This window comes from Amblyomma maculatum, chromosome 7, assembly GCF_055883805.1.
Source record: "Amblyomma maculatum isolate TAMU_Amacu chromosome 7, ASM5588380v1, whole genome shotgun sequence".
Taxonomy (NCBI): Eukaryota; Metazoa; Arthropoda; class Arachnida; order Ixodida; family Ixodidae; genus Amblyomma; species Amblyomma maculatum.
Window position 1 is genome coordinate 137,270,509 of NC_139350.1, and position 21,895 is coordinate 137,292,403.

The 21,895-nt window shown below is 45.6% G+C and overlaps 1 protein-coding gene across 1 annotated transcript; it reads left to right on the forward strand.

Moving 5' to 3' along the window:
* Positions 1 to 17,673: 17,673 nt before the first annotated feature.
* LOC146184835 (uncharacterized) lies at positions 17,674 to 18,977 on the forward strand. Its single transcript, XM_084608845.1, has 2 exons — positions 17,674 to 18,134; positions 18,553 to 18,977. The coding sequence occupies exons 1-2, from the start codon at positions 17,887 to 17,889 to the stop codon at positions 18,728 to 18,730; spliced, it is 426 nt and encodes a 141-aa protein (XP_084464971.1). The 5' UTR covers positions 17,674 to 17,886; the 3' UTR covers positions 18,731 to 18,977.
* Positions 18,978 to 21,895: the final 2,918 nt, after the last annotated feature.

The following is a 21,895-nucleotide window of genomic DNA, read 5'->3' on the forward strand; positions in this document are numbered from 1 at the left end:
AAGGCCTTTCAGGTATGATCTGGATCAAATTCCATCAGAATATGCTGTGAAAGTGAGGAATCGATTTCAAGAATTAGATCTAGAAGACAGAGAGCCTGAAGAGATGTGGACTGATGTTAGTGATATAATACAAGAATTTGCTACTAAGGTAGTTCCAAAGCAAAAGAAATGCAAGAAAGCAAACTGGTAATCTGAAGAGGCTTTGCAAATAGCTGAGGAAAGGAGGATGGCAAAAGTTAAGGGGGAAAGAAAAAGATACAAGGTTCTCAATGCGGATTTTCAGAAAATAGCAAGAAGAGATAAGTATGTCTTCCTGAACATACAGTGCCAAGCAGTTGAGGACAACAGCCAATTGAGGAACACGAGAGCTCTGTATTATCATCAGCCTGATTATACCCACTGCAGGGCGAAGGCCTCTCCCATATTTCTCCACTTAACCCGGTTCTGCGCTAGCTGCATCCACTAGACCCCTGCGAACTTCTTAATCTCATCCGCCCACCTAACTTTCTGCCGCCCCCTGCTACGCTTTCCTTCCCTTGGAATCCAGTTTGTTACCCTCAGCGACCATCGGTTATCCTCTCTTCGCACTACATGTCCTGCCCATGTCCATTTCTTCTTCTTAATTTCTACTAGAATGTCGGTAACTTGAGTTATTTTTCTGACCCACTCTGCACGCTTTCTATCTCTTAATGTTACCCCTACCATTGTTCGTTCCATAGCCCTCTGGGTTGTCCTCAACTTAAGTAGAACTCTCTTTGTTAGCCTCCACGTTTCAGCCCTATAGGTGAGTACAGGAAAGATGCAACTGTTGTATACTTTCCTCTTGAGCGATACCGGTAAGCTGCTAGTCATAATCTGCGGGTGCTTGCCAAATGCGCTCCATCCCAATCTTATTCTTGTTATTTCCTTTTCATGGTCCGGATCTGCGGATACTACCTGTCCTAAGTAGACATATTCGCCTACTACTTCCAGTACTTCACTACCTAATGTAAACTGCTGTTCCTTCCCGAGGCTGTTGAACATTACCTTAGTCTTCTGCATATTGATTTTCAAGCCTACCTTTCTACTTTTCCTGTCTAGGTCATCAATCATTATTTGCAGCTCTGTATAAGACAGTCAAAGATATCAAAGGAAGCTTCTGTGCTGAGATGGGCGTGATAAAGGACAAATGAGGCAGGGACCTCACTGAAGCCTCAGAGATAAAGAAGAGGTGGCAGGAATACACAGAAGAACTGTACAAGAAGGGCCCGGATGTGCAAACCCAACATAAGACGATTGTTACTGATCTCGAGCCGGGCATTATGAAGAGTGAAGTTGATTGGGCCTTAGCCAGCCTTGCTAAGAACGAAGCTAGCGGAATTGATGGCATTCCAGCTGAGTTGTTTCAAAACCTCAACCATGACGACGCTGTTAACGTTCTGTATACATTATGTCAGCAAATTTGGACAACCCTGCAGTGGCCACAGGATTGGAGGAGGTCAGTTTACATCCCCATCCCAAAGAAAGGCAGTGCCAAAGATTGTTCCAACTACCGCACGATCGCGCTTATTTCGCATGCTAGCAAGGTGATGTTGAAAATCCTCCAAGGTAGGCTGCAGCAGTATGTGGATCGGGAGCTTCCGGACGTGCAAGCTGGGTTTCGCAAGGGCAGAGGAACTAGAGACCAAATTGCCAACCTTCGCTGGATCATGGAAAAAGCAAGAGAGTTCCAGAAACCCATCTACTTCTGCTTGCCCATTTTACCAACACGCTATCAGAGTGCAAAAGAACCAGATAATCAAGCGTGGCTTAGTGATTGATTAAGTTTATGTGCCATCGAAAAGTGTAACATGTAAAACAAAACTATCCCAGTTTATCAATCCTGTACCTGCGAAACACTCAGTGAAATAAATTACTAATCCTGTTTAAAATATCAGTTCCAATCAAGGCTATCAGTTTATTCATATTAGTTCCATATATTTTATCATCGGTATGCATGCCTGGCTTTTGATGTAATCAGTTTTGAAAAAAAGGTCCACGAATACATCCGATGAGTCTCGTTGTGTGCACAGGTTTACTAGGCTCGAACCTTCCGATTTACTCCTTGCTTACCCGCAGCCGCTGAATATTCAGTTAAATCGTTTTAAACGTAACAATTATTCTGATCCTTTTCGCACACAAAACCGTATTTGAATGATGTGGTATTTTTTTTCATGCCTATTCCTCACCTGACCGCAAGATTTTAATACTTTAGTGAACAATTTCTGTGCAGTGGAACCCCACTTTTAAAAGCACTATTAACCATTTAAGATAATATCTGGTTCCAACGGACTATAGACGATGATAGTGGTTCTGTTGAATTGCTATGCGACCCAATATTCCTGCGAACAGTTAACGCGGCCTGCTGCTATAACACATTTGCTGCTGCTGCTGTAAAACAAAACGTAGAACATTTTACTACTGAACGACAGGATGCATTTTTGATTTACTGATAGGGTCTGTCTAGAAACCTGCTTACAGAAAATTTTAATAGAATTACTACAACTCTAACTGCAATAACGCATGAGCACAAGAATGTTGAATTGGGCGAGGTGGTGAGGTTGGCCATGAGGTTGGCCAAGTTGGCCACGTTGCCAAGTTGGCCAGCGCATGAGGTTGGCCAAGTTGGAACTGAATTCCTAAATTTATTTCAAGTTTTTTCTTTCCTGGTGCGTACACACATTGGAAACCAGCTATCGAGTACCTTGTCTGGTTTGTTATGCGTATCTGCGTCTGGAAATCAGCTAAAAACTTCTAGGGGGCACTTTGGACCCCTAAAGTACGATGAGGCGAAAGCTTCTATTGGGCGGTGGTCCGAAGTCCTCCACTACAGCACCTCTTTCTCTTTTTTCACTTCCACCTTCCTCCTCGGTTAAGGTGTGCGCGGAGAATTGTGACAGATACAGCGCCTTTTCTTTCCTGTAACCCAATCTGAAACGGCGCTGATGCCAACTGTACTGCGTCTGCTTCCGTTTACTGCGTGGCGCGGCGTTCGAAGAAGCACCAAATGAAAGGAGCCGCACGGACGCCTGGATCGGACACCCGGCGGGGTCTGTGATTCGTCTGGTGACGCCTTGACTGGATGGGATGTCGCGACTTGTCATGACATCATAGTCAGTCATCTCTGTCATTATCATCGTCACGGTTGCTATCCCTAGGTGATAACTGATTAGTTAACAAATTACTACTTACTGATTATATACCTAACTTATTTACTCATCACTACCTGACTAATTAGCTGTTTAACTAATTTATAATTAACTAATTATTCTTCGTGGCCACTGCGCTGGCATGACGCTGGACAACAACTGCCTGGCGTGGCTGTGAGAATGATTGACAGCTATAGTGAGACAGGACAGCGGACTCGGACTTCACGTGAGGCATTCAAGGCTTTCGCCTTAAAAATGAATATAGCTATCCCACATCTCAGTGAGAATGGAGTGAGAGGAACTTTACCTGTGGCGTGAGAAGCTGAAATGGGAAATGCAGGCGAAACATTATAACTGCGCTGTGAAACGTTTATCTTCAAGTATATTCGCTGTTTCATCATCATCATCATCATCATCAGCCTGATTATACCCACTGCAGGGTGAAGGCCTCTCCCATATTTCTCCACTTAACCCGGTTCTGTGCTAGCTGCATCCACTTGACCCCTGCGAACTTCTTAATCTCATCCGCCCACCTAACTTTCTGCCGCCCCCTGCTACGCTTTCCTTCCCTTGGAATCCAGTTTGTTACCCTAAGCGACCATCGGTTATCCTCTATTCGCCCTACATGTCCTGCCCATGCCCATTTCTTCTTAATTTCCACTAGAATGTCGGTAACTTGAGTTATTTCTCTGACCCACTCTGCCTGTTTCCTATCTCTTAATGTTACCCCTACCATTTTTCGTTCCATAGCCCTCTGGGTTGTCCTCAACTTAAGTAGGACTCTCTTGGTTAGCCTCCACGTTTCAGCCCCATAGGTGAGTACAGGCAGCAGCTAAACTAGACAGCAGCTTTAAAATAATGATGGCAGAGTTTGTTTTTTTTCTTCCGAAGCTGAGCAGTGCATTCGCAGACGACCGAAATAAGCGCCCAAATTCACAGGGTGATGGCAGCAGTGGAACCGGGAAAACAAATAAAAATCCATCAAAGTCAGTCTCGACCCTTTTCGTATTTCTCTCGTTACAAAACGAGCGCTGCAATACGTGCAGAACGGGGCATCATTAGCTTAACTTTCGAACACGCACTGGGCCATTACTTATTTGAGCCTCTTTTCTGTGATTTTGTTGAATGGCTTCGTATTTTGGAGCCTCGTATCTCCTCTGGCCCTGAAATTTACGCCCATCCAGCATATTGGGCGCGAGGACATACCGTGGCGCCACCTCTCAGAAGCGCCCGCATGACGAAGTAAGTGGGATGACGCACGTTGAACGGCTGCTGTAGGATGCCTTCCTAGGCAGTTCAGTTGCGCGTTAGCATCATGCTCATTTATTTATTTAATATATACCTCGGTCTGGGCCTGTATAACCTTATTTTTAGATATGACACCCAGTATTCGCAAATAAGTACTCCACCGAATCAGAGTTATCGAAGTTGGCGAGCTTTACTGCTACGACGACGCGCACCGGCTCCAGCTACGCAGTGATTTTATAACATAAATAATAAGAGTGCGAACAAGGTCAGCCTGTTGCAGTCGCCCAAAGTTCACTTTAAGAAAGACAGTCAACGGGAAAGAAAACGCAGCGCCTCTGGCGGTGTTTTATGATAAGAGGCTCCTTCTGAGATCGACGCCTTTGACTAAGGCTGTAGTGTGCTGTGCACCTAATCTATACAGGTCGCCTGCAACCTGGGGCTCACTGCTGCACTTGCGACAAAAAGCGCCCAATTTCAGGCACTCGCCTCGCGCTTCGCTTTTAACGAAAGCAGCCTTCATGCGTAGAAAATAGAATCATTTTATTGCCTCAATAAAATGTTCGCAGTTTTGTACGTATATTTATTCGAAAACAAACAAAAAAGGAAGGGTTGATTGAAGGATGCACCGCGTCGGCAATGTTTGCCTTCGAGTGCAGATAGACGGATAATATTCGAAAAGAGAGACATGCACTTGAGGCACCAGAAAAGGCATGGCATAGTTATCCTGACGAGTGTTTGGACAGATACGGGGTAATTCATTATATAGCGATTTGGATGCTCCATCGATAAGAATAAGTGGCATTAGCGCATTGCATTGCGCAGTATATGCTACACCTGAAACGAGGGAGCGGCACGCGCAGGATGCGCTCCTGTTGAGATGCGTGCTTTATCTTGACCTCTAATTTTTGTATTGTTTTCGCAGTTTTCGTGCCATATAGGGTCACAGACTACCGTCGCGCAAACACGGAGAAACTTGACCGAGCGCAGAACCCGGAACATCCTGCATAGCACCCCAGTTACGATTTGTAACTTTTTAATAGCTTTTTACCCGGAGCTACCCACATCTATGGTGTAAATTAATTGAGCTCCATTGAATTGACTGACTTCCCGGAAGAACGGCAGGGCTTAGAGAACGTTACGTCCTACTCGTGTCAGTTGAAACAGCTTTCTCTAAACTCAGAAAAAAGCTCACAAAAGGAAATTTCTACAGCCTGTCACGGAAATGCTACATAAATGCGGTAATATGTTTCGTCACGATCAAAATAGCTGCCGCCATGAATGATGCAGGAAGTTTTGCTATAAGCGGCTTGGTTTGTCGTACAGTTGATTCATATCACTGATATCCCGTCATGTTGCAATTAATGGTATGCTGTAATTCTCTCATCTGTCGCTTAACAGGCTAATGAAAGCAGCAGTACAAAGGAAGAAAAGAACTCCTGATGGCTTAGCTGTGTAAAGAAAGCTTCATTACTAAAGGTCACACGTGGTGAAGCTCGTTATTTACAGAAGAAGCAAGCCAAATGGAGCGAGAAGGTAAGAAGGGAAGAAGAAGGCGGGGCACATGCGCAGTTGTGGCCCGCGCCCGGCGCGGTGACCTTGGCTTTACATGGCGTAGTGAAGCTTTCGCTTCAAAAAATGTTTTGTCATTTACTTTCATTGCGAAATATTCGCAATCGAACATCAGTATGCCTCCTGCAAACAAGCGGGCAATAACAGTGTCAAGCTTGCATCCTCTTGCTTTACGTTCTTCCTAATTCCTAGTTTAGAACTTTTCATGCGCATGTCAAGAATTGTGCTGTACAAATCCCGCAGCTAATATCTATCTTTAGCAGGCCAACTGCTTTCAATCGATGGATTTCTTTTGAGTGACAGTCAGAATTTGCTCTATCGGGTTTCTCGAGCTTCTATTACGCTGTGGTATAAAAGGCCTAACGTCGAAAACTGTCTCAGGTTATTGTGAACACCGTGGAGGAGGGCCCCGTATTAATTGCAGTTGCGTGGAGTTCTGGAACGTGCCTCTTGGGCGCTTTGCATTTCGCCTCCAGCTAACGGCTGCCTCGGCCATGATCGGACAGGGTCATCGGGCACAGCAAGCGGGCTCCGAAACCACTGAGCCACTTTGGTGAGGCCCGAGATTCCATGACACCTTGATTTTTGAGCACGCGAGCCCGGTGCAGTAATCCACCGATATCGCAAGAGATCAGCACAGTGAATCGTATGTAGTCCGATATCATCAAAATATATATGTAACAAGGCTCACGACTTTCTGACAGCTCTCTACAGACAGGATTTGACTCGAATCCCTCATAGTCTAGAAATACGCTTTGCCGCCAACTGCAGAATGTTCTGACAACAATCTTTGCTGATTATATACATTGCTACAAACATTTTTAATGATCCACTATTTCTGCTCCATAGCTTTGCTGAAGTACAGACAAATGTATGCGGACGCTTCAAAGCAAAATACACCATGTGTCTTTGTCATGATCGAATTCGCTGTGTTGAGGTAGTAATGCAGTAAGTCATGGTGATCTTGCATAGAAAGCTTTATTCCAGTCATTCAAGCCGCGTTCAGACTACCTGCGCAACGTACGTATCGTTCGTAAGGATCGTAAGTGTAAGCGCAAAAAATGTAATGTCTCTGCCCAGACTGCTGCCGCATTGAGCCTAAGATGCGCAACGTCCGCAGCCAGCATGGGCGTAAATGTAGGAGGACCGGTCACTTTTACGACTGGCACAAATAAGTCTGTTACTGCGCGACCAATGCGCACAGTTGTTTCGGTTTTCCCTTTCCGGTCACGGGGCTTCCGGTTCTCCCAGGTTATGCGTGCAAATCAGCTAGTAGGCAAGATCATCCAACGCTCCTACGCTGCTGCAGTGTCTCGGCTCGCCGGTGTTATCGGTGCTGTGTCAGTGTTGTGTAGGCCTGCAGCTTTATCGTGTGCAGTGGGGAATCTTCTTCGCTGTGGAATTATCAACCTCTCATAAAAAGAAGTTCTGCAGAGGCCGGCTTCTACTACCAGTAGCTGAAATCGCAAAGAGAGAAGTGTAAAACGATGCTTGGCTGCAGATTGCCAGTGCGCTGAGTCAAAGCAGTAAGTGGTTTTTCAATCCTTTTTTTTTTTTTTTTTTCATGTGCGTATAGGCTCGCAACAAGCGAATGCTTCCTCTAGTTTAGAAGAGTGAGGTTTCGGAGGCAGGTGATTCCCACTTCATCCTAATGCATTCTCTCAGTCCATCGGCTCCATTGACAAATGAGGGAGCAGTTGGCCTGCAGCGAAAGGTCGATGCGGGGTGCGACGTTGCGGTCGGGCCGCAGAACGGAGATGGCGCGGGCCCATCGAAGTTTAAAAGAAGCTCACCGTAAAAGAGAAAAAGAAAACAGCGTCTTCTGAGGGGTGGGGACGAGGTTCCGCGAACATTTCGGTGTCTGTCGCGCGCACTCTGGCTTATTGTTTCGAGTCAGTAGTACGACCTTTTCAGTCACCACCCCGAAACGTCTTCAAGATCGCTCCGGGGCACGGGTAAACTGGATATCGCAGGCAGGGATGCAGGCGGACCGCACGCCGGAACTACGTGTTAGCGGGGGTTGTAGAAAAAAAAAAGTGGTGCCTCGCTGCTTTGACCGAACGTTACGGGGTGGCGACATCATCGCGGGAGGGAAGCTGGTGTGCAAGACCACTGTCGGACCATGCGGACAGACATGCGCTATCGAAGATGATTTGACAAACCTAAATTCTATTATTCCTCCGTAGGTTGAGCGCACACGCGATGCTAAGCTCATTTTGAGCTTGAAGAGCCCCGACCTCCACTATAAGCTACTTGCTAACCGGCGCTATGTTGAGAAATACTAGACCCAGTTGGCCCAGAGCGGTGATTGGCTAGTCGTACAGAACGTATCTTACCGAACGGCCCAGTGTGAACATGCGCGGTCGCAAGTTACGTGAACGGGAGTTCCAGCAGATAGGCGCACATCGATAAATACAATACTTACGACGGATACGACTGTAGTCTCAGTAAGCCGGTAAGCTTTCAGTGAGCTTCGACTTCATGGTTAACATGGAGTTCTCTGCAGCCCTCTTGCATGCGGCGTAGTATGTGGAGTCATCCTATGCATTATTTAACGTTGTCGCAAAAGCTCTGGAATGTTGTTTGTGGTACACTGCAGGCTGTTGTCGGTCACCATTTTCTCGAGCTAGACAGAACATTTGCTGCGCAGAGAGCATTAGAACATTGCAACCTCTTCAGACTTGTTGCTGCATGGCGTGCAAAACTCCTCGATCCACTCGGACCACGTCCAAAAACAACATCCGATAGGAGCAATATTCCCCCGCGTAGTCGTAATCGGCACATTGCACAACTCTAGTTGAATAGAGACGCGCGGTTGATTTTAACGTGCTTTCAAGGCCTTGGGCTTTAGAAACATCCCCAGCGAGCACTTAAAGAAGCATGCTTTCACCCGATAAAAGATAAGCCGAACGTCAGAACTGCACGATGGGTCGGCTTTAGACCTCTGACATCTTCGTCGTCATATATTTGTCCGCATTCAGCATGAATTTCTTAATGGATATTCATTCCGCAGTCACATCAGCTGTGAATGGGCAGCCCTTACTGGCGTTATGATTCTAGGTGAGAGAAGGATTGGGATTAACAGGAGTCTGCGCTGCGAAGGCACGGTGTTTGTGTTGTCTGGCCGCCCTGACACGCGTCCCGGTGCTATCCCTCTGATGGGAGTTTGCACTTGAGGCAGGCATTGACGTCCAAACGAGATCTGCCTGTTTCAACTCCCTCCTATTCAGTATAGGCCTTCGTGCCTGCTCTACTGCTCTATTCAATAAAGATTACTCACTTGCTCTCATTATCCGCACGCACTTACGCTGACTACGCCGCTCGGGCTTTCTATACCACTCGGGTTCAGCGTTACACCTGTGACCTTTGGTGCACCTGTATATGCCGTGCGTGCAAAACCTTAGCCGCGAAGCCGTTCGTATGCGTTTTTAGAACACTGCGTCATAGGCGCATCGAATGCTGGTATGGTAGAAGGCATGGCACACTAGACTGTAACGTTCAAATATCAACAGACATTCACTACAGTCGGAAGAGTAGCTGCAGCAGTAGTTGGTTCCAAATTTGAAAACGTTAGGTTGGTCGAAAAAACAACACTGAGGGGCTTCCTTTCAGTTCAGTTTTGCTCAGTCTTTCCTAGCCATTTCATATTTGTTTGAACCATATTTTACCCTCCCCCTCCCCCCTCACTCTCTTTTAGTGAAAAGAAAGATTTCCTTCTCTTCAGGCGCACAGCGCGGCACGCGGAAAAAGAGGTCTTCCAGACACCATATTCCTCCTACTAGAGTTAGCAGGGGAAGGCTTCACACAAATGTCGACGCCGGACATTCTTCGACATCACGTCACTCCTAATGGCATCCTAATGAAAGCATCAAAAAGGGTAGATTAAGGAACCATATTCGTTAGACATGTTTTTTTCGTCCTAAGCCCAGCCGAATACGTTTTAACAGTTAAAACTGGAAAAGAATGCCGCTCCGAAGTCGAATCTAGAACTGAACCCAAAAAGCGTGAAATCTTAACTCAACCAGCGAAAATTCCGGTTTGAAAGAGATTGAGTTTTTTGTTTTAAAAACCCCCTTATGCAGATTTCACTTCGCGTTTAGCTCTATTTGAATGCCATACGCGACATTCTGCGCAATATATGTGACTGAAAGCTGTATATATTTCTCAAACATTACGTTCATTGGTGCGCCATGTCCACCTATATAAGCTATGCGGTCATATAGGCTATTCATATAAGCTATGTGGTCGAGGGGACACAGTGTGAAGCATAGGGACTCACCGACAGGTACTTAACTGTACAAAATGCCCTGATGTATTTGCTATAGCTACTACTGCTGGCCAGAATGTGTGCAATACAAGCATATAGGTGGGCGCAAAATTCTTCTTTGAGCACACCAGCTCCTAGATATTTGGTTGAAAAACGCCCGCTGTTTTCTCACAGTTAACTGTACAAGCCGGGGGCACTCCATGACAAATTTCTCGTCGGTGTTACCCAGCCATTGCGCCAAGCGTTTCCTCCACACTGATAGCCGAAAGTGAAAGATGCCCTTTAATCTGCTTCAGCCATAGAGTTTCTTACTCTTACGTAGAGGGAAAGCTGTGCTGCCGTCTATGGGAGTTCACATGGAGTTTTCAGACGGCCAGTTCAGCCACCATGGGCGCTCAAAGCATCATGGGCCGGAGAGCTACCGAGTGCAGAACTACAACTTTTGGCCAAAACTAATGCAAAGATAAACGTTGTTCTACCGTAAATAATGTCCTAAGATTGAATAGTGTGACTATAAATTGCAAAAAGAGAGAGAAACAGCATGTCAGTGTGATATTTATCCAATATAAGCGATGGCTCTTTCTCCTATTGGCTTAGTTTTGAGCAGCACAAATACCAATATTTCGCACTTAATAGGCAAAATTTGAAATAAAAAAAAAAAAAAAAAACATTACAAAAATATTTATGGTTGTGCAATCACTGAAGGAAGTTTTTAGAGGCATTTTGAGAAACAAAAACCATTTATTGGTTACGTCTGCTTTTGCGCCTTCACTACTATGGCTTTCGCGGTCTATGTACGCACCTTCAGATGATGATGATGACGAAAAAGAAACATCGTAGTAACGCCACTCCACGTAACCGAGAAAAACCGACTGTCCCGCAACAAGTAGCACACCGGCCCATGATTCTTAGCGCGCCCATGGTGGCTGAAGTGCAGCGCCCTCAGCTTTCCCTCTAGTTAGTGTAAGGAACTCTACGGCTTCAGCAGCCGCTCTATGCATTTGGCTCACGAAACACCGCGTACGATTGGAAGCAATCTTTGCACCGGTAGTTGCCAGCTTAGATGCGCAATAGACCGATCCCAGCGACCAATAGGCGCATGCGCCGGTTTCCGGAGGTTGCACTACCGCCATGTTGGTTGTAGTGAGCTAGTCGCAGGCACACATGCGACCACACTACTGCTATCTCCGCTCCATACAAACTCGTCGCACATTTCTCATACTTCACCGTCGTGAAAAACTCGCATTGTTCTCATTTTACAAAATTACACTGACTGTTACATGCAAGGCACTTTCTAAGGTCCTTCTGTTAACGGCTCATGCAGCTCGTAAGGGCGGAAATAAGAGAATCGTATCATGGTAATTTGTGGCTCTAGTGATTGATGATCGGCTGGTGAGTGCTAAGCAATGAGGAGCTAAAAATATTATTGTAATTAATTTTACAATTAATAAAAAAAAAGAAACTAAAAAATTGAAAAAAAAAAGAGTTTAATGAAGGTTTAAAAGATGTCAACATGTTCAGAATGAGAATTTAATGCTTGATTATGTTGATTAAGAAAGTTTAGGGTGTGTAATTGACCAAATAATGATTTGAAATAATTATAAAATGAATAATTGGATAAAGGGTTCGAAGGTGTCAAAGGTGTGAACACGCTCAGAATAAAGAGGCAATGCTGGATGATTCGAATAAAAAAAAAATTGAGAGTGTAATCGATGAATATAAATATCTGAATTAGTTGAATAATATAAAAAGATGCTTTTCAAGGTGTCAAACTCCTCACAATCAAAAGCCAATTTTTGGTGTGGCTAAATATCAAAGCACACACAAATAATAGAAAAAGAAAACCAATAAAATAAGGAATAGAAATAAAAAATTAAAAAAAAACAACTAAAATTTTAAAATGTGAAAATCAATGTCCATAATTGTGCGAAACCCTATCGCGTCGTACACTTGACGCCGGAGCTCCCTAATTTTCATTTCCGTGGTTGGTGACTGATTACATTTGAGCAGTGTATCAGTACACTTTGATGCAAAATGAAAGTTATGGGGCGCTGTTCTAGCACGCTTGCTTTGCGATGCGTGTAACTTAATGTAAGCTTTAGGTTACAGACATCATATGGAGGTTGCCGACAGTTTTGAACTGCGGCGCCAAGTCGTTCGTATCTTAACAGTATACTTACATGCAGCTCCGAATATTTTCGACACGCGGTGCCGACAGCTATACTTGGTTTCAGAAGATGTCTGCAGCACTGCGAAAGGCAGAGGAGCCCTTGCAATTGTGCTCCTAAGTGCCTCTCACCCCTGCGCACTATAATAGAGAATTGTGCTCTTACTGTCACCCCCGCCGATTTGGGGTACAAGAGGCGCGTAGGAGCATTATTGCCTGTTGTAGTGCTCGTCATCCTGATTGGACTCGGGTGCCCCTGCCTTTCGCAGTGCTGCAAATATCTTGTGAGACAAAGTATAGACAACTACTACACTACGACGACGACGCTGAGGGAGTTTGGACCGAACGAGCTGTAAAGCTATCGCTTAATACATAAAGCGAGAGTCATTGGACCCTTGTGCTGTTGTTTTAGCATCCAAGAACGTAAGATGGGCATTTTCCCATTGCAATCTGAAACACACACACACGAGCTAAAAATCGTTCGGAAACGCGGCACGCATTCACTCCGGGCGGCTGGAAGGGCCGCATGACTACGTGCACCAGGATGCACCGAGGCAGCGGCGGCGCCGTAATACAGGTCGGTGGGATCGGTTTGTTACGTGGATCAAAATATCTCAGAACAGAAGGTATTTAAAATTCCCCCGTATTGAAGTTTCAAGGAATACGACTGACTAGTCTACGCTTCCAATATAACGATATGCCCGCTAAGTGTAATCTTTGAAAATTTTATAAATCGAATTTAATCAATTAGGCGCCTGAGGGTGACAATTTTCATCTAACTTTGCGTTTTCCTGGCCGCATAGCTTCAGAGAAGATTCGGATTTCACGCACATACCGGGGTTTAATTTTGACAAGTACCTAAATCTCGATTTTCTTAATTCTCTAGACTCCCTGCGCCTTGTTACTGCGAGCTGCTGAGCTGACATAATGAAATAAGCTCAGATATCGTAATGCATCGGCGTAACTTCGCTTCCCTTGATTAATCATCATTTTGTTTTAACTGGGGTTATTTGATGGCAGGGCTGTCACACCGCGCGGTATAAAAGGAAGACGCAGAGACGAGTGAGCTGGCGGAGGAGTGGTGTTTTATGCATGTAGTCTATCTTTTCGGTTCCCTCCCATAGGTACCACTCTAAATACAAAAACGACACCTATCTCATTGACATTTGCTCAGGTAAAGCCAAGCCCAGCCATCACTTGGTATTTCTGGTTTCCACAGTTGGTAGAGTAACTTCACCGGACAAGCGGTAGTCGTAGTTTGGATATCTGATGTGGTGGAATTTTTCAGGTACAAAGTTTTTGTTAAAGCCCCACTGTTTGCTTGCTTTAGTAGCCGCTGGTCGCGCATGAGTGAATGCAAATTAGTAATCACTCTCTTATTTCAAAACGGCGTTTTTGTCAAGACTTGTTATTTGCACTACCCGTGATCTATGCATAAAGACGCGGCCGCCTAGCAGCTCGTAGCAATCCGGTGAGAGAAACAGAAAAAAAGACTAAAATTTATTTGCTCGATATAGTGCAGAAGTTTTCGTCACTGACCATGTAAAGCAGCATTGATACACATAAGTATGTCGTGCCTATCGACTCTCACGCTAGTGCCGAGGCCTCAGATGAACGCTCGGACCGCGTGCCGTGGTCCTGTCGGATAGGAGGAGACAGTTGGCCAAGTACCTTCCTTGGTGCCCAAAGATTTTCTTTCTTTCGGGCCCAAAACCTCCAACTATTCGATTGTGCCGCGGTACCCCGTGAAGCGGGGACAAACTCTTCCTCGCGAGAGACGTGTTTATTTGAGGCTGTCTCTGTTCAGCAGCACTGCCAGCTCAGCATTTGAGTTCAAACGGGTGGGACATCAGTCCTCTGGCTTGGAGCCAGCAGCAGCAGATAGAGGAACTACCCGACGCCCCATGCAGATGGGAACGTCGCTTGACTGCGCAGCGCTGTGAGGCTTGCGCAAACTTCCGTTCTTAAACCCTGAAAATTAACTCGTACCTTTCCGTGGCTGAAGAACGATGTGCGAGGCGATCGAAGTGTTCATTGAACGAAGTCTTCAGTTTCATAGAGCATGTGGTTATCGATGCTTCCAGCTTCGTTTTCCTTAGTATGCGTCTCTTTGTTGCCTTTCTTTTGAGCCGCCAGCACGCGGGAGGACATGGGGCAGTATATCTTCGAACACGTGATACATCGAGAACTTAGAGGCGGCGGAGGTAGCCGCGGAAACAAGGGAGAGGAGGAGGAGGGGCGAGGGAAGGACATGGCTCTTTTTAAAAATGAAATCAATTTTATTATCCACCACATGAAGCTCGCACCAGGCAGTCATAATCTCTCAGGTACCAGAAGCCAAGATGAAACGAACTGCAGTCGCTCATGGCCAGAAAGGTCGGTCATTTTCTGCGACAAACGTTTGAACGCAGTTTTTCACACATTGTGTGAATTCAAAATAACAATCAATATGTCCGCAGATCGTCTCTTACCAGGTTGCTCTCCTTTTTTTTTTTTTTTTGTAATTAATTTTGAAAAATGCACCCCCTTGGTGTCAACGGCAGTCTTAGTTGCTCGCGGAAAGCGCACGTCAAACTTTGGGAGCGAAATTTTGCTATATAACGGAAGCTTAAACAATTTCTAATAATATGCTTATGAACTTACCTTACGATATTCCACAGTTGTCTCAGAGTTATATTAAAAAACGCGGTTCATTTGTTTTCAGTGTTAGCTTTAAGCATGCAGCGGAAGCACGGACCATTTTCATGGATATGCGCGTAGCAGTATCTTACCAGAGTATATACCAGAGTTGCCCCACGACAAAGAGGTGTTCCAGAATTCTAGAATTTTTCCTGCTCCACTCGCGACTAACGTGCCTTCTCGCCCAGCATGAAAGCGCCGCTTCGAAGCACTCGACCAAAAAATCCATGCGCTACCTGATGGCTCGTAGCGCATCATCGCTGCACCAAACGGAGGCTGTCAAAATAATAATAATAATAATAATAATAATAATAATAATAATAATAATAATAATAATAATAATAATAATAATAATAATAATAATAATAATAATAATAATAATAATAATAATAATCGTCGTCATCAAGAGCTTAATACGCTTTGATGAAACTAAAATTTTCCAAGACAATGTGCTACGACTTTAGTACGGTACTCTTGGTAATGTAGAGATATTTCTTTCTGCACGAATGTTTATCTTGAGAGTTTTTTTCTCTACAGCTTAAGCTAGATGCCATGTATACCCACATATGCTTCCTGACTTTCATCCGTTCTTTTCGCGCTGCTACTACTTTCTTTATAGGCCAAAAAGAGTGCACAAGCGCTATCGTGCTGGTTCTGTTTTGCTTGGTTGCCTCAACAGAAACATCGAGTCTTCGGCGGCTGCGTTAGAAGGAGTCGCGCTAAGTCTTGTCACTGGGACGGTTTTTAATGACATCAAGAAGCATGCATGCAGAGAGCCCAGTTTTCACAGAAGTGCGCACGTCGCCGAAATCGCTGCCTATCGGACCAAGTCTGCGGTTCGCAAAGCTTACCAGTCCTTTCTCAAAGGTCTGTGTCAATTGTCATGCACGAACATGTTCGCATTGATGTGCAAACTTCGTATCGAGCGATCTATCTTCCTACACGGACACAATTAAGTGATTAGAAAAATAACACAGATAAATACGTGGTGTCTGTCCAAGCTCGATAAAGGCCGCACATAGGATGGCAAGGAACAGATAGTGGTCAATGTTCCATCACTAGCATTTACAAGGCGATTTCGCTTTAACTACTCTGATAATGAGAAAGTTCATTTCGTTTCTGAAGCGGCGCAGAGGGGTCTTTAAAGCAATATTGCATAATTTCAAACGTATTTCCAAGTTTCCTTGTTTCAAACGAAAGCAAAAAGCCCCGACAACGTTTTTAGCGACTTCTGGCGTCATTCATGGCATCTTTGCCGCGGTCCTGATGGGAGAACGTTTAAGGTATCTGTTGCTAACAAAATACTGCTTGGCTCGACACTCTTCTATGGCTTCAGATAACGGCATGAGCCGCTTGGATCAGTCAGCCAACTGTAGCCCTAATAAAGAAACTGAAGTATATGCATTGTTGTAACATGCCGCTGGGTAGTCATCATTAATTCTGATGTCATAAAATGCGGTTATTTTCTGTATTTATTGTCTTATAATGTTGGCGATATTTAGGTCGGAGTAGATTACCAACAACGGCAAAACGGTACGGTAAGGGTTGGTGTAAGTACGCGGCAACGTAGTGGACACTGTCAAGCATCAGACTCCGGTATCAGGGATTCCTTGTGTGTATATTACATATTCACTAAATAAGAGCGCAGTTTCGACAGGACCCAGGGAGTAAGACAACACACAGCGCTTCCTATGTCCTGTCGAAAGTGCGCTCTTTTTTACTGATCATGTACCAACTGGCCCGGCTACTTTCCTGTACATATTGCCGCGAACTGATTAAATCTTTATTTGTTCCTATTCGACAGCCGCTGGCATTCGGCCTTATCATTGTGATTCTGGCGCACTTATCAATTCTGTATGCCGTGTCTGCTCATGCTCGTTGCCGCGATACGACGGGTTATCATTTTCTTTGTTGCGAACGACACACCGAGATCTGTCTCGAAGATTCCGATCACTCGCGTATGTTTCTACAATGTTCCAGGTTGTGCTGGTAGCAGTTTGCTACGTTATCGAGATTGTTCTGAGCAGACTTTAAATTGAGCATTGACCAATGCCACGGGTACTCTTTGTTCGACGATCGACGGGCACGTTTGTTGCTATCACCGCCGCCGAGTTGCTTAGTTCTTTTGCGGGCGCAAGTCAGCCCAATAAAAGGTCCATTCGTTTCAGCTGCACCTCCTGAACTGGTTCACGTGGTGCTGCAAACTGCCATTCGTTTCAGCGGTGCAGCCTAGCGCCCTCTGCACCCTACCGTTCGTTTCAAAAAGTTCAGCAAAGGTGCAGGGCTGGTTCACGAAATTTCGGAACCACCGCAGTCGGAGGTGCCGGTTGAGTGCAACGGTGGTGCAGAGCGGGACGCAGCAGACGATGGCAGCAGGCGAAATTGATGGAGCCCTGAACGTGCTAATAAATGGCCAGCTCACGACGCTGAGGCCTGTGGTCGACTAAAACGGGGCCCGCACTCGTCAGGGTGAAGGTTTTGCCTACGCCACGCCAGGTACGTGCACTAACAATGGGCGTGCGTATGTGCACGCACGTGGTTCATTTTTTTTTTTTTTTGTAGAGATCTTTGGTTCACTGTAGCGCTGTAGCTGTCTACTGCCTTTTTGCAGTATTTCTCGCTACTACCTATTGGATGTTAAATTATGATAACATACTTGTGTGTTATGTTGTTAACTAACATCTAATGTATAGCTTTGTTCCAGTGTTAGCGCCAAATCGTAAGCGTCCAAGCCGTCATACGTTCCCATATTTTTTGTGTGCACAGATGGGGAGATCGTGTCCATTGTAATGAGAGACACAACGCAGACGGCTGCACCACCGATGGCTCCACCTGCGGAGTCGGCCTCCGCGTCGCCTGCGCCGGTGGCCCCGTCTCCAACCGTGGCATCGACAGCTTCATCAACTGTAACGCAGGTAACGCCCGATGAGCGCCCGGGCTCCCCTGAGCGTGACCTCTGGAATGGGCCGAAGGCCCGCTTTTTGATCTCCAAGTACAAGGAGCTCAAGGAAAATGTCGGGAAGAAGGGTGGTTTTCGGCAAGTCACGCTAAATGGATATTTGAGAGATTGTCTAAATAGCTACCAGTGGCCATAGTTCTGCATGATTTCAGGAAGTTAAGGCCAATGTGTCATCAAGTCTGGCCTTTTTGAAGCAGCTGTCATAATCCTGTGTAGCTTTCTTCATGCTCAGAGGCTCGGCGATATAAAATGCAGCTCTGAAATTAGATGACACACTAAAGCTTATGAACTTGATCATGACCAGCATTACCAGACGCATAGGCAGTAGTTTATAAAATCAAGTACATTTATTAACATATTTAACATGCATGGTTCTTATGTGAAATGACAGCGTTACATAATTTTTCTTTGAGCTCGACATTCATTTAGATGCAAAATAAAGAGCAGAAGTGTTGAGTTTACATGTGGCTGAGTTTGTGCCTGTTTCTTTCCTTAGAACAAAAAAAGCCTTATGGCAAAAACTAGCAGATTTGATTTCTGCCGAATTTTCGGTGACAACCACGGCGCTGCAGGTGCAGAACAAATGGAAGAGCCTTGAGCGAGCGTATAAAAGGGCCAAGGCAAAAAATGGTTCTTCTGGGCATTCCAGGACGTCATGTGAGCATGAAGAGTGAGTGTATTCGTCTATTTTCTGCATTTTGTTTTTCAGGCTTCTAATTTGTATTCCTTTCTCCAGGGAGTTGAGCGACGTTCTTGAGAAAGAACATCATATAGCTCCAACTGTGCTCCTCGCACCTGGAAAAACAATAGGAAAAAGCAGGCGGGTTCCTTTACTGCTAATTCTTAAGCTGCAGCTATTCAGAAGCTAAGCATTCCCTTCCTTCACATTGTAGCGACGAAACTGAAGAGGGAATTAGCTGTCTGGATGAAGAGCCGCAGCCCTCAACATCGGCACAGCAAAACCACCGTGAAAAAAAAAAAAAAAAAAAGCCGGAAAGTTCCGTAACAGTCCTCCTTGATGAATTCAGGGAGGCAAGAAAAGAAAGAGCTGACCGCTTTGAAAAAAAAAAAAAAAATGGGACTTCTTGAGCGCCTCGCCACGGCTGTCGTAAAGGTGGCATCAACTGATTGAGATAAATAAATTTTCATTGGTTCCACCAGACAATGTGCTGCAACATATTTGTATTTGCAATAGTAAACATGCGATGTTGCACTATTCATTTCACAAGAACACTGACACTGGTGCACACTTCTGGAGAATATAGACTCAGCACTGCTTCTGCGCTATGGCATTTCGCAGGCTTTCGCTGTACACTGCCAAACTGCGGTCGACATTGTCATTTTCATCATCATTCCCTACCTCTTCTTGCTGATGAATTTGCTGAAGCTCGTCGAAGTCCCGCTCTGCATTGCACATGTTGTGCAATACGCATGCACCCATGACGATCAGACAGCACTGCTTGATAGTAACAGCATCAGCCAGATACAGCCTTCTGAACCGCTGCTTGAGAAGGCCGAATGTGTTCTCTATTGCAGTTCTTTGCTGGGAATGACATTTGTTGTATTTCTTCTTCCATACCTGGAAGTTGTGCTCAGTGTCCCTGTAGGTAGTAAGCAGCCAAGGCAGCAACGGGTATGCACTATCTCCCAGCAGGTAGTCATCGCCGCAATTTATCTCTGCTTCATCGTAAAACGGGCCTTCACGAAGAACTCTAGCATCATGGGCTGGCCCTGGGAACCCGACCAACATATCAATGAATTTATTCCTGTCGTCGCATATCCCCTGGAGTATCACAGAGGGAAACTTTTTGCGATTGAAATACGAGGGGCTGACTCCGTCGGGGTGTTTATTTCCACGTGGCAACCATCCAAACAGGCAATTGTGTTCCGCGGTCCCTTGCCTGACTCTTTGACAAAAAGCCAGCCTTTACACGCTCTCGTTCTTGCTAGCTTGGCCATGAGATGACTTCTCCACTGATGCTATGCAAGAAGTTGAGCACCCTTTCAATGCACGCATGCACTGAGAATTCCGATATGTCAAATTTGTCAGCGAGAGAATACATACTGCACTGGCTTCCCAGATAACCTAAGACAACGAGGCAGGTCTTCTCAGCACTGATACGAGGGCGCCCATCGTGACCTCCTGGGAAGAACTGAGACGTTTCATAGCGCGCTGCTAGATTGCAGAAAGTATCGCGTGAAAGCCGGAAGAGTCTCTTGAATTCAAAATCAAAATAACTTCCAACCACGTCTTCGTAGTACCGCGTAACGCGGTTTCTGTCCATCCTCACCAACTTTTCAGCCAGTGCCATGTCGCCTATTTCGTCATCGCTGTCCGAGTCTATGAGCTCCATGGCTACGTTGACAAGAGTTGACAGTACATCACAGGTTAACATCGTCCTTTAGACGCCACGGGCAGCAAAAAGGGAACACAAACACTACGGCGAAAACGCGAAAATTCTAACGGGCACAGCACAGCACGACCATGCACAGCGGCACACATGGAGCGGAAGGCTTGCAGATCTTTTGCAAAACATCTGCACCTCAGCATTCGTTTCAGTGTGGCGCTAGTATCGCGCTCTAGCTGCACCACTGTATTGCGGCTGCAAGAGTGCTGAACCGTCCGTGCACCGCAGTAAACCAGCTGTGAACCAGTTCTGAAGGTGCAGCCGAAACGAATGGACATAAAGAGTTCCTTCAGTGCAATCACCGACTCTTCATTTGTGTCATCGGCCTTGTCGCCACCACGGGACAATATAGTACAAAGAGTCTTGTAGGCATCGAGGTATTCGCGAGTTGCTAGGTGAACAGCATCTACGGAGGCCATTGGAATGGCAGACGTAACAGTGCTTTACGACAAAGGGAGGCGAGCTTGCAACGACGAAGCCCGTGTACGACAAAAGGGAGATGCACCTGCTTGGGAGGGGTCTGTTGCGCGTCATTCCAACAACAATAACGCGCTCGCAAGGGACAAGGTCACTCACTGACAGTCACTTATCGCGGAGCATGTCACCACGTAGTACGGAAAGGATGCGTCGAAACGACGACGCCAAATTAGCATTGCTACTCGTGGCGTTGCAGTGACCAGGTGGCGACAGGAGGCGACAGGAGGCGACAGGAGGCGAGAGGTAACGCTTTGTTCATGTGTTTGCTTTGCCCTCTCTCCGTAAAATAGGGCCCATGTACAGGCTAAAGTTGTGTGGCAGCCCGTAGTTTGGCAAGCCAATTGTAGTCACTCGGGCCACTGTCGTTATCATGTTTTTACTTTTATTCCTATTCTTTTTGCTTGCACAGATGTCTCGGGAAAAAGCTGTTAGTACTAGCAAAGTCCAAAGGGGTGTTGTAGGTAGCAATTAACCAATCATGCTGACGCTTGCCGCAATTGGCTACGACTGAAGTGTAGGCTCGGCACCGAGGATTAAAACTCCAGTCGAAGGCTCTGTGCTATGGCGTAACTCGTCATCTTCGACTAGGCCAAGCTAGACAGATCCACATGTTACTCAACCTTGTTGTATATATTGTAAAGTTTTCTGTATAAACTTCGGCTAATCTCTTTGTAATCTGCAAGTGTCGCTATCCGTATTTCGTCAGTCATCGTCGTTCCATCGCAACGTCCCAGAAGAACAATACCTAAAATTTACTGCGCGAAAAAAAATAATGTCGTACAATTTTTCTAAACACGCCGCACAGGGAGGGCTAATTACGGCGAAGACAGCGAGACTACTACACAGTTTTAAAAGAAGGATAGAGAGGTCCGCGAATGAATGCACTTTTGGGCATTTTCTTTTGGTAAGAGGAATGATAGAAACCGAGAGAAGCGAAAAACACGGATTATGACG

What these genes read in the sequence shown, in the direction of transcription:
- LOC146184835 (XM_084608845.1), top strand. Translation starts at nt 17,887, where the DNA reads ATGAGAGACACAACGCAGACGGCTGCACCACCGATGGCTCCACCTGCG. An exon ending in GGGAAGAAGGGTGGTTTTCG is followed by an intron (nt 18,135 to 18,552) that starts GCAAGTCACGCT and finishes TTCTTTCCTTAG; the next exon opens with AACAAAAAAAGCCTTATGGC.